Here is a 13,491-nt window from a genome sequence, read left to right as displayed (position 1 = left end):
CACAAGTCAACTCCGTCACACGACCATAACGCCCATATCGTTAATTGCTCAATCCCCAATTACACACACGTCATCGGCGCCTGCATGCTGCTCGTTTTCCCCTGCACTTGTTTCACTGTTTTACATTCGGCAGATGGGTGTTCACGTAGCAGTAAATGTCACGCGCCAACATCAATCTCCGCCTTCATTCCACTCCGCTCGTAGTTTTTATTTATTATTGCGGACGCACAACACCATTTGTGCCCTACACGCACGCGTGCCCGTCCCCATGCGTCTGTGCGTAATTACGCGGTGGGAGCAGCAGCGTGGTTAATGATCGTGCCGCGCCACGATCCTGGCCACCTGGGTTTAGATTTCAGATCGGGATGCTCAACATAAGCAGCGCGCGCGTTCTGAACCTGGGCTAGGTTGGCTTAACCTCATAAAGGACAGGCTGGTGCGTGCGAACATAAGCGCTAGAGAAACGAAGGCAGCGGGGCATGTATGCTTCCAATTGGGGTACAGTATGGATTCTCTTCCAAGAGGATTTGCAGATTATCCGCTTGTTTATCTTGACATTCTTGCACGATGGTGTTCAAGATTCTCGTGCGTTATGAATTTAGTTTTAGCGGCGAACTATGACCCACATTTTAGCGATAGAGACACTGAATGTCAAAACCAGTCCAGTGTTCGCTTGCGTTGAACCAATGCTGACGAACGAATTCACGCCGAGAAGTCCGTGTGGCCGATGGCAGTGAAAATGTGGAGGGACGAATGCGGGGGAAGGAGGCGTTACCGACTGCCGATTTACTTTCTCGCAAGCTACTGCAGTTCATTTTATATCAGCGTGTCAGCCACGGAACCGTGAACCGGTCTACACAGTGCGTGCACAGAATCAATTATTTTCAATTTGCATCATGTTGAATGCGATGGATTGGTGTTACCCCTGCAGTTACTAGAGGTGCTAGAATGGCAACTTGAAGTGAACAGGTTCTTGAATTGAATAAGGTCAACGAATTAAAATCGCAAGGGGGGGGGGAGAAGGGGGGGGGGAATTGCCACGTGCCGATAAAGGACTGCTGCTTCTCATCCACAACGTGCACGAGCACCGCACAGCGCAACGCTCCGTCGTCTCGTTGCGTATAAATAACCTTGCCCAAAAATCAGGAAGTGCGTAAACGGTTACCCATCGCAACTCTGATGGCTCTGTTCGTTTCTAGCCACTTGACTTAAGGCGGTGCTGAACAACAGGTTTTAAAAAACACACACAAAACGCACGATTGCATTGCAGGCGTTGCGTTAGTCTTCACGTGCGTTCGGTGACGAGTCTCGGTGACTGTAGTGGACATCAGCCTGGCCTTGACCATTCAATACATTGCTCGACACTCGGTAGGATTCTGAAAGTCTGGAATCCGTATTGAACATGTATCAAAACCACGCGACGAATTCGGAGATTTACACCGACCTCTGTTGAACGTCGACGTGAAAAGTTGTGGGGACTTAAAAGCGCCACGTAAATAAAATCACACTGCATCTCTGGGAGCAGCAGCGTGGCGGCTTGCAGGTGTCAACATCGATATGTGGGACGGATCGAGAGCCACGTGCATTTTCTGTTCGGGGAGAATCCACACGTATGTTCAGATCCTCTCCCCCGAGTTAGGGTTCCATTTCTCTCCCCACGGGCGACCATTGTAAAATTGCCAATCATCAGCCCCCATTTGCCGCCTCCACGCTCCCGTCGCGCGATGACGTCTTCAATAATTTGTGACACTCAGATTTATTTTCTCCAATCAGTTTTGCATTTTTGCGAATAATGTCAAGGTTCCATCCCTTTACATTTCTCTTTCACGGGTCTTTGCAGTTGTCGGTCAATTTGCGTTCAAAACCTTCACCTCCACTTGCAATGCACTACTCATTAACAACACGCTCATTAATTCACGAAACAAAGTGGCGACATCCATTTCATCGATAGATTTTATGAGCATACAAATCTGTTGCTTACGAGTTCATTTACAATCCATTTCCTGCTCAACCAAAGCTGCCGAATAGCTAAACAACCTCGGACCTCAAAATCAGAACTTTAGTTGCCGTTGCAAAACAAATAAATTCTGTTATCTCTGTAAACACGCCGTACAAAAGGGAGGCGTATGCCAACATAGGATTTCTGTTCATCATCATCGTTTTGTTTGCAATCAGGATTGCCCCCTCTTTGGCCAAGTTTCAGCACAGATTGCACTACACCAGTCTGTGGTCGTGTCCGGCGTTGAATTTATTGAAGACAGGGGATCCGATGTCTGCGATCCGTCCGTTAGAACCAAGGCGGTCTCGTTCCAACTCGTCAGATCAAGGTTCTTGCCACGCCCATTTCCTCGATTCCTCGTTTGTTAAATCTCCGATTCATTTCTCACCTAGATGCGTGCGTGGACACGCAACTCCCCCGCTAGAGATTCACACTGGCTACCTATTTCAACTGCTGGCTATCATGTTCAAGTTACTGTACCATGCAAAAAAATCGCACCTCCGATAAGAAAGCTTAGCTACGGTGCAAGAGAAGTTGAACATACATACAGATAAGACACGGACCACTCACGTTTATCTACCTTGTTGCAGCCGTATATCTCCACCAATACCCGCCATTTTCCACTAAGTGACAGTGATGTCACCACAGCGCCTGTGCCAGGCTAGGTGCACTTTGAGGCCACGAAGTGTCAAAGGCTCGCCGACAGGTCACGGGACAGACCCAGGTGCCATGGCTTCGCCGACCGAGAGGACTGGTAGATGCACCAGCTGTAACCCCCTACTCTGCCAACTTGCTTTATTTTAGCCACCCGGCGTGCCGCTCGTTGTTGTGAGCGTCGCTCCTCCGCCCTCCGTTGTTGTTGGAGGGCGCCCAGTAGCGTCCTTCACGAGCCTCCTCCACAAAGGCCGATCTTGACACGGCTGGTACCAGTCTTTGGCAAGTTCAATCAGCTCCATATTCTTCCAATTTTTCTCCAGTCCATGTCGTACCCGTTTAGCCCCCTCTATGCGGCCCAACAGAAGCTGCTTGGGCTTGCGGTGGCTGAGTGTGCCGGCTACACGACTCAACCAACGCAACCTCGCCAGCCGGAGGCGCTCGCCGATGGGAATGTGTCCAGATCTCAGCACACGCACGCTTGGATTAGAAGCATATACGCCCGGCTGCCTTTGCCTCTCGAGCACTTTCATGTTCACACGCACCAGCCAACCGAGGCCAGATTCAGGAAGCCCACGCTGCCGACGTCGAGCATCTCGGCCAGAAATCAAACCCAGGTGGTCGGGACCGTGGCGCAAGCGCTATCATTAACCGCGATGCCACTCCCCCACCGTGTAACTGCGTAATAGGCACACGTGCGCGCGCGCTAGGCACAAGGGCATATTTAATCTGCAATTACAGTTCTCCAAGTACCGCACGCCGACGTCAGACCTGCGTTTGCTACACGATCGCGAGTCGTGGTACTCCGACCGAGAATCACCGCATTGATGAACTCTGATGAATTCAAATAAAGGGTGAAGTCCTATTTGTTTTAAATTAGCCGTTAACCGTCAAATGGAGAGTTCCGCAATATTGTATTCATGCAAGTTTCTTTGTATGGTAATTGGTTGAGGTATTCAGAGACATGTGTGTATCGTTCACTTGCCATGTCCACAGTTCGTGCATAGCTTAACAAACGGAATTCAGTATTGTTGCGCAATCTCGTTCCAAAATGTGGCATTTGTCTCCAAATGCACAGATTATCACAGGGCTTTTACCACCCACTCTAATAAACGACATGCTCCCAGCAACACAAGACAGCAGCGGCTGGGGGGAGGGGGGGGTTGCTCCCTGCCAAACCTCACAGCCTCCATGGGCAAGAACATTACGGAGTCGACTACCTAGCCGAGTAACGCGACAACAAAGCGGAGCCCTCTCGTACAAGCCTCGCGATAAAAAAACACCCGCAACTCACCAGCGCTCACTCACCTCCCCTACCCGCACGGCGCACGCGTTAAAGACATCTCAGACTAAAATTAAGAGCGGCCCACTACCATCCACCAGTAGCAGACTTCACACGCCGACACGGAGCGTTTTACTTCCAAGCCTGGCAGCTCAAACAAATTCATTACCGCTAGCCCCAAGCCCAAGTCGCTGCCCACCACTATCGTAATGCAGATTAATGGACTGCTTGAAGTGCTGGCAGCCCCCGCGACACCCTGCGAAATATGTCATCTGCCCGCTCAATTTATACGACCGCTGCGTCAAGGCCCCCCCCAAATGCATGTTTTATGTCTCCGCCCAAACCGCTTTAGAACTTTGTTGTCGTTGTCGTCACGACCGTATTTCGTTGGCCTTTTTATTGCGCATTACTAACGTGGTGCGGCGAGGGGGTCCGCCTCTCACCCGAAGCACGGTTTAAACAAAAAAAACGCAGGTCGCCGGGCGGAGTTAGGTGACGCGCAGCCGATGACGGGAGAGCCACGCATAGCTTCCAGATCTCTCGTCAAGTCGCCAGAATGGAACGCTCACAAAGGATCTCACTTAATGATACTTGCCTTAATGGAGTCAAGACTCTTCCAGTAGGGCACTGCGGGATGCCGAGTTAAACCACGAGGAGTATTTTTGTGCAAAGGAAACTGGAATGACCAGAAATAACTTCAAATATCCAAAGAAATCAAAATTAGTAGAAAACTTTAAAATCTAATACTTGTCAGCAATCTACAAGACACTTCCTCATTCTGGTGTCACGGTTACACAATTATTTCTGCACAATCCAGAGGCTTCACGTCAAGCGATGGATCTCAGGAGTGCGTCATCCCGTTATGCATCAGGAAGCGGCCAACAGGAATTGACAAAAGCCATGGCACGGTGACCCCCTTGATGTTCGCATGAATTGCCGGCACCATTCATGCCGATCAAACACACGGATCAATTTTCTAGCGACGTACGCTCACTTTACACCACGCGACTCGCGCACGGGTGAAAAATGTCGTCGTTTAGCGCAGTCGTTAAAAAATAAACACAGCACAATCGCGAGCCGGACTTCAAGAGAGCCGCGACTGCAGCAATTCCGTCACAGTCGGCGTTTCCACACACTCCATTATTGAGCCGTAGGACGCACATTTAATAGGCGCCCGGCGAGAGCTTGCGCCCACAGGAGCTCCACGTAATCTGGGTCTTTTTATCACTTGGACGCACCTCGTCGTCACCGCGCTCGGAGCAACACGGGGCCGCCGCCACGCGTCCAAATGCAATTACGCGCCGCTCGGCAGGCGCGGATGTAAATCTGCATCAACGCGAGCGCCACCGGCCCCGCGGCGCCCCTGCTGGGAGCGTCGAGATTGTCCCAAGGTTCGTTGTTTGAGAGCGAACGTTCTTGCTCGGCGGGCTTGCGTGGAAACGTCGTTGTGTTCATCGTTTTGTGCAGGGTTCTCGGGGGTTTGCGGTTGCGCAGGAGACGATACGGTTGGATTGCAGAGTGGAAACGGACGAATAATCACGGGGAGCCTTGCACCATTACAGCAATTACGCACACCTGCACGGTGTAGCCACACACCCCAACCACTTTCTGACAAGGATTCGGATTGGCTGGGGAGGCCGAAGGAGAGGTGACCCCCCCCGCCTCCCACTCACATTCCTCTCGCAGGCACCTTTCTTGGGAGGTCGTCTCAACAGTTCACAACACAGCGGCGCAGGAAACTGCTCTCGCTTCAGTGCCAGCTGCGAGAAAAAAAGTATTGTGCACCGTATGCAGGTCGGGATGACAGGGTGATTGCTATTCATGTTCTCTGGGTCTTGAGATTGCTGTTTTCCCGTTAGAAATGCTTTGGCTCAAAATAGACCCAACAACCAGACATTGTTAAGGCACTGCCCAGGCAGCGGTGGTATTCAGAGATGGAGAGAGTGGGCACGGCGCGGTGCAATGGTTTGGGGGCGGTTTTCAGAACCCTCCTTGGCGCAGCTGTCAACATCCCTCCTGAGGCGAGAGATTCAGGTCTCCCGATTCACACGCCACTTGACAAGCGGTCCTGCAGCAAAGCGGACAAGTATGTCTGACAAGAAAGACTCCCCCCCCCCCCCTTCCCGCCCGAAGGGTTGGGGTGGCAGGGGGAGTGTAGCCATCACGGCGGCTCACGTTTAAGAATCGTAAGCCCATTGCGAAGCGATGAAGCTAGAATTTAAAAAAGACTCGCGTGCACGTCAAACCTTTCCGTGCGTCCCCCCCCCACAGCCACCCACCGATTTAACAATCACCTTGGCTTTCCTCTCGGCCACCCTTGTGAGCACGAGCGGGACGTTTTGGCTTCATTAAAATCAGTCACGTTGGCTTCCGTGGCGGTTTCCGTGGCGGCTTCCGTGGCGGCCCCCGCAGCGCTGACGCGAGGCAGCCTCGTCGCAGCGCCGCCCCTGCCCACCGTCAAGACGGCCGACAGAAAGAACCCCGAGGAACGGCAGCGGTGTTGCAGGAAGATCTTAGAAAGGGGATTTATCTTCTTGGTTCTTTCGGTAAAGTCACGTAGAATGGAAATAATAAAATAATAAAAATAAAACATAATAAAATAATTCTCACGTTTCGGCCACAACGCAAGCAGCCGTCCTCAGGTGGAGAGCAGGTCTGTCGAGTAGACAGACTCTGTCTACTATGTTTAATTTATTTTATTATTTCCATTCTACGTAACTTTACCGAAATAACCAAGAAGATGAATCCCTGCAGTCACGAAAGCTTTAAATCGAAATTTAAAGGGGATTTAATTGACTAAAGACGACGCCCTGCGCTCGACTCCTTCCCTCCTGGTCGCCGAACAGAGTGCACGTGATGGGAGAGATATTTTTGTGAAGGCCGCACAGGGAGCAATAACGAGGCGGCTTGCTGGAAGCGCGCGGCGGGCCCAGCGCCGAGTGATGGATAGCTTTCCCGACAATTTCCACCGAACACAGCTGGGCACACGGAGGGTCTGTTAAAGTGAGAGGCGGTGGAGACGCAGGCGAGCGGAGGGGGGCAGTGTGGGAGGGGGAAGTCGGTTCGATGCAGAAAAGCCATTTTGGTTGTTGCTGTTGTTTTCGTACAGCGGTCGGTGACCAGTTCCATTATCCCCACGTGTTCTCACATTTACATGCTGCACACTCCTCCTCCTCGCAGAAACCAAAACAGGACAAACAAAACAATGCTTCCATGCGTCCACCCACTCGACAAAACCTGCCTCTCCCACCAGGGAAGAAGAGATATTGAATATCAATAGCTTTTCGCTTTGTTTTAAATAAAAGGAATTGACCAATTGATGAAGCAGTTCTTCCCGGAATCCGGACAGCGGTCCATTGTAAACGCTCAGCTTTCCCACCCCCCCCCACAAAGACTTGCCGCTCTTTACCTCTCATTGTCCAGGGGACTGATAAAGCAATTGCGATCATTACAGCGATAAACGCTGCAGCCCGGAAAGGTCTGCGGAGCACCTGGCGTGGGAAAAAAGTACGCGGCATTCGTCGCGGGCACCGCACGTTGCCCCCTAATTTCCGTGCCCGATAACTCCCGCATCCCAGATGTCCCCCCCCCCACTCCTCCCCCGGCCGTGCCCCAGGGAGCCGTGTAGGTGAGAAGGGTTGAAATGTTAACGAGCAGCCGATAATTGGCCACCCAGGTTTTGTGCGGGCCCCCAGCTGCCCCCCGCCCCCCACCACGCGGAGGAGGCGGCACCGCGGCGGAGAGATGACTGCGATTCAGCAGGTGGCTCTGAGTGGCGGCCGGCCATCACTCGATGTCATCGCGTCACGGGTGTAATGAGCTCCCCGCCGCATGACGGTTTTTATATTGCTCCGAAAGCTTCGTCGTCTCGCACTGCAACGGGCTCCGTGTCGATAGCAGCTCGGGTGGATGAACCCGAGGAGTCCCCAAAGAAGGGGCAAAGGCGCTAATCTTGCAGCACCAAATGGAGCACTCGCGCAAATGGTGTTCGTCTCTTGCCGTCCGGGATTCATACATTCTACCCAGAAACACCGCAGGATTAAACTCCCTCGTGAGTCATTCTTGGGACTTTGAGCACATTACTTTAAGAGGAAAGGTCACTGGCCGATTGTCAGCCTGCGATATATTTCTGTTGGTGTCGAGCAGTGTTATTGACAAAGATTGAGTTTTTATTTTATTACTATTTGTGCTCGTACACCACCGTCACCGCAGTCCCTTTACAATTCCTGGTTAGGAAAAACCCGCAGAGCCTGGGAGAAATCCCAGGAGCGCACAAGAACATAACGCGCTCTCTCCACATGGACGGACGGACGACACGAGTTACTCGCTACATGGTGGCCACCTCATTTACCACGCAGGTGTGCCAGTCGCACCTCGCACGCCTCCACAGCAACCGCAAGTGTCACAGGAGGTGGGGGTGGGGGCAAGTGAATCTTCGCGAGCGACATCCTCCCACCGAGCTATGCCCGAGACCAGTTGAGAGACGACCGCTGGCCGACCGCCGAGAGCGGCGCACCACCGCGAACGGTGGGGGACGCGTCGCGAAACCCGTGCGGGCGCTTTCAGGGCACGAGCAGCATCCGAATGGAAGAAAAAAAAAAAGTTGACTGGCAGCACTTAAAAAGCTTGGTGTGGCTGAACAACAGGAGAACCCTGGATCCTTCTTCCCGTCTGCCCTCATCGGAGCACGGTCGTTAAAAACACGTCCCCCGCCATCTGCACCGTGGCCCTTGAACGGCTCCCATGGTAGGCACGGGGGACGGCGGCAACGGGTTTTTTTCTGCGCCAGAGCTGGCGCTGGGCCTAGCGCACACGTTTCCTCACGTAGACGACGGCGCCAACGAGCGACTGCCAAGTTTGCGAGGATGGTTAAATCTGACGCGTCTTACTGACGGTCATTCACTCCCATCGAGATCTGTTAAAAGGAGGAGACTTCCACTCTGCCTCATTCAGATCCATTAGAGCAATTGGCATTCACCTTCACAGAGATATATTAAAGTTCCTGCTCATCCCTTTCATTGACATCTATAAGCGTCACAACCATTTACTCCAAATGAGATCTACGCAAGAAGCCACTGCCATTCGCTCTCATCAAGATCTATTAAAATAATATACATTCGCTCAGAGACCTTAAATGTGCGCACACGCGCACACACAACGTTTCTCTACGTGCCTGGTCCAGAAGCCTGTGCCCAAGCACGTTCTCACTTTACGATCAGAATCGGAGCGAATGGTAACATTAATTTCACTCGCACACATTTCGGAGATACCATCCATGGCAGCGCAAGTGAATGCAGGTCAGGCATGGGCAAAATAAATTGAGCGGTGTTGCAGAATCTCACAGTGCCACGGAGACCCCCGACAGCAGTTCAAGCAGCCCTCCTACGGGCCCCTGTAACACCGAGGAGGCACAAGCTCACAAGAGAGCAAAGGTGGAGGCAGCGGATCAAGCGCATGTGCGGCTTCGCTCCCGGAGCGCATGTAAATCCACGTGCAAAACCAACAGCCCTTCGATGCCGCCACTTGGCCGGAGAAATACGGCGACAGGGTGGCACCACGAGGGTGGCGTGGCGAGAGGGCAGGCTCGCCCACACTGGCGCCATGAGTGGCCAAGGTGCAGAGTAGCGTGTTCCGCTTAGAAAAAAAAAAAGACCTCGCGTGGGGAGGGCAACGAGAAACTTGGCGAGCGCCACCAGCGCGCTGGCACGCACAGAAACAATTTCACGCACATGCGCCGCCTGCTGCTTCTGCCACTGCAGCGGAGGGGCTCGTAAAACGTGCGAGATGGCGGGAAACGGTAATGGAGTCTACGCACGTGCGCACGTGGTGCTGGCGAGCCATCTCTCCGCGGGCGCAGGCTGCTGTTTTGGGATTCTTATTTCGCCCAAGTCGCGATTATCGTTTCAAATGCCGCCTTCTCAGCCGCACCGTACCGTTGGAGGGCTTTGATGGAAATTTATCTTAATTGCAGAGAGGCATTCCTTTGTAGATTAAAGAAAAAAAACTCTTAAATTAGAAACTTTCAAAGAACACTCTGTAGTTTATGTTGTCATTAATTACATTTATAGGGTAAACTTTGTTTTTAGGAGGTGTATAAAACAAACCCTAAAAAAAAGAAGTTGAGAAAAATATTTGTTTTCTTTTTTAAACTTCCATTGCCAAGGACCCAAAAAAATACTAAATTTGGGTTGAAAATACATTTTTATTATTCCAGCTTTCACGATCAATCATTTCAGTTTGACCGACACATGAACACTTTTTGCAAGCCATATAAAACATTGAGCCACTGAATGTGGATAAGGATTTCTAAAGGAGGTTTTCCTTAACCGGTTTCTCCGAGTTTAAAAAGGTGGTGCGCCGATGCGACTTGAGCCAATGTATTAATCCCATAATGACGGGAAGATAAATTTGGGAGTAAAACTGGGAGGGCAGACGACCGATTGTCCTGCGTGCACGCAGGTTTGGCGACCGCTCTCCATGCGAGGTAAATCGAAAGGCTTTGCAGTAACACGCACACCTCCTGAACGGTGGCAAGAGGCCAGAGGTAACAAACCCCATAATTTGAGCAGGCAGGTACAGTTGTGTCCACGTTCATGTCGTCAAAAAGCCAGAGTGTGCAAGTGTCTCTCTCGCCCCGCTCGCCCTCGGCTCAAAACAAGCGTATACCCACGTTCATCTCCAGCTGACGGTTTGTAAGCCAGGAAATGAAATGCCACATTCCCAGGGTCAGCAGTGAGCTCCCCCATTAACAACCACAACTGTGGCTGCCCCAGTGATGGCGATGGGCGGCCTCTGCGGACAGCCCAATGTGCATTTGGCGCGAGGATCGAGCCCTCGGTGCTGCGCCTCTTGCAAAACCCCCTCGCTCAACCCTCTGATTGCACCGTGCCCCCCCACTCCCACAGCTCAAAACGCCAACGAAGTGCCATGCAACAGCAGCAGAGTGCGCCACTCTAGGGGGGGGGGGGGGGGGGTGTTCCCTCCGCTTAGAGAGCACTAAACAATCCTCCGTAGACCGTTCAGGTCACTGCATGTCGGTGACAAGGTTCACTTACCCGCTCACAGCAGCGTGTACAAAATAACATACAAAGTTAGAGCCGGGCTACGAGATTATTTAATGACCACTTACTCCAACGTTTATTGCTTCGATCAAGAGACAAAAAGTGCATAGAACGAAGATAGATTAAAAGACTCGTCCGTGTCCACCGAAGAAGGGATGGGCACAATTTGTTAATCTCGACAGCCGCATCACGCTGCACACAGCTTGCGGGGGGGGCGGCGGGGGGGGGGGGGTTTCCTGCGTTCAGGGAGGCAGGTTGTGGGCTGTCACCAAAGAAATTGTAGTCTATTACAATTTTTAGCCTATTGACGTTTGACATTGTACCTTGCGCTATAAAAACACAGTATATATGCGAGCTTTTCTTGTTCACACGCTGCCAAATCAGGAGTTATGAAACAGTGAGGGGTCATGCAAGAGAGCACAAGACCGGCTTGACCGTACCTTTTCTCCCGTTATCGGGTTGACCACCTTGTCCACGTCGAAGTTCAAAACCCCTTTTTCATCCTGCGGCACAGACGGACAAAACATACGCACACATTTGATGGAGGGTGGGGGCAAAAAAAATTGAAAAAATATTTTGGACAGCCGTCTTATCACGGCAGAAAATCAGTCTCAAGGGTTCCACGCGTGCATTGGGGAGGTGTGTTCCATGACGATCCGCAGACCGCAAGGGCATTGTGCGCCCACACACAGGCCCAATAAGCTCGGTCGACACGTGCGCAGACAAAACGCGCGCACACAAAACACGTGCACACACCACCATCGCAACGAAAATGCCAAGTCCTTGCCTTCTGCTGAAACCACCCTAATTAGGCAGGAGGCTGTACAGCTGCTTCGAGATAACAAGACATAATGTAAATTGCATGGGGAAGAGTGAGAGAGAGAGAGACTGAGAGAGAAGTCAATTGCATGCTGAAAAACCTGTGCCGGAACGAGTAGTTAAATTGCGGTGGCATTTAGGTTAATCCACACTGCAACAACCTTGACCATGAAAGGCAACCAATAATTCAAGTATAAAAAATTATATATACTTTTTTGGCTCAATGATAAATTCTCTTCTTTTATTCTTATTCTCAATGATGTGAGATGGTAGTCTTCCAACAGATGGACCTGCTGTGTATGTCAACAATCGGTTGGAACCCTTCCCTCTTCCTGCCCATCTACAACCATCATCACGAGAGGCGCAGACTCGCCACCGCAGCGACGCGACGAATCGTCTCAATTCAGGGTCCCGATTCACAATTCTAGAATCCACTTTAGTTTACATCGTGGTGAATTTAAAAGCCGCTCGTGACAGCAGGGGTCACATCAACCCATTACGTATAATATGCCGTATGAAATAATGACTCTCGTCACACAATTCGATGCACGCAAAATAAGCGCTTGAGAATCAATATTAAAAGAAACCAATTATGCACCGGCGTTTAATTTCCAGGCAGTAAAATTAAAGCGTCACAAAGCTTTTAACCAACCGCCCGCTGCTTTAACCCCCTCCACCCCCCCGCGTTGCAGTGGCCTTTTGCTACAAGCACCTCAAAGGGGTGGTTTTGGATGTCAGGATTACAAACCCTCTGAAGTCGCCCCCCCCCCCCCACAACTGCGAAAACACGAACCGAGTAAAGCGCCAGCTAAGAGAACAAGGGTGACCCCCTTGAGCTCGGGGGCAGGAGCTGAGCCAGTACCGATGAGATTCTGGGTTCGAATCTGGCTACGCAATCTGCGATTAAAACCCGGTTCCCTCTGGCATAGCAAGTTGGTTGTCTCAGCCCAGTCAATGACTGCATACAAACAGTGTGTGTAACATGTCTTTCGGTTTAATTAGATTTTTTGATACATTTCAGCTCTGACAGTGCAACTATACATACAACCAATTATTTTGTAGCCAGGCATAATGGGAAAGCGTGCCCCTGGTGCGGATAAAAGGGTCACTCGTACTGCTCTGCAAAAAATACTTCACATCATGGACACAATGCCGATTAAAAAGCTACTGTGCATGCACCTCATTATTGGGCAATAATAGCTCCCATGATGTACAGAGCGCCGTTCAAATCAAGATGGGCATCTCGTGTATGCATGTTTCACGTGGCAATTGTTAACTCTCCATCATGTGGAACGCCAACGCATTCTGGCATGTGCCGCTGCAAACCACTTAATCCGGATTCGAAATGGGAGGGTAAAAATCGTCAACCTTGGAAATGCGTACAGCAGCCGCGGGGGTTCAGGAGAAGCGGAGTTTGGGAAGGCCTGGCTTGCGCGCACTCCGAGCCGAGCACGGGAAACTTACTGTCAGACACAAAACCGAGGGGGGCAGACGTCGCGTGGAGTCGTCCCCCTACCAGGCAGAGACCATTAGAGCTGCGCGCGGGAGAACCACGCCGGACCCACAGGGGCGGTAGCGCTCATTTTTCACTTTGTCTGCCCCGCGGCGATTCGCCCCGATCCGACAGATTCGGCAACACCGACCAACATTGGCACAAGCCCCCCGACCACCACCAC

At 51.5% G+C, this 13,491-nt stretch overlaps 1 protein-coding gene across 1 annotated transcript in view; it reads right to left on the bottom strand.

The window, feature by feature from the left end:
• Positions 1-13,491, bottom strand: part of DPP3 (dipeptidyl peptidase 3) — a 68,273-nt gene that overhangs the window by 25,286 nt on the left and 29,496 nt on the right. Inside the window, exon 13 of the mRNA XM_078596582.1 lies at positions 11,437-11,499. Within this exon, the coding sequence (XP_078452708.1) occupies positions 11,437-11,499 (63 nt within the window). The remainder of the gene's footprint in view (positions 1-11,436; positions 11,500-13,491) is intronic.

The sequence above is a fragment of the Lampetra planeri genome, chromosome 7 (genome assembly GCF_965212315.1).
Source record: "Lampetra planeri chromosome 7, kcLamPlan1.2.h2, whole genome shotgun sequence".
Taxonomy (NCBI): domain Eukaryota; kingdom Metazoa; phylum Chordata; class Hyperoartia; order Petromyzontiformes; family Petromyzontidae; genus Lampetra; species Lampetra planeri.
The sequence above is the reverse complement of the archived record's forward strand: the minus strand, read 5'-3'. Positions and strand labels throughout refer to the sequence as shown.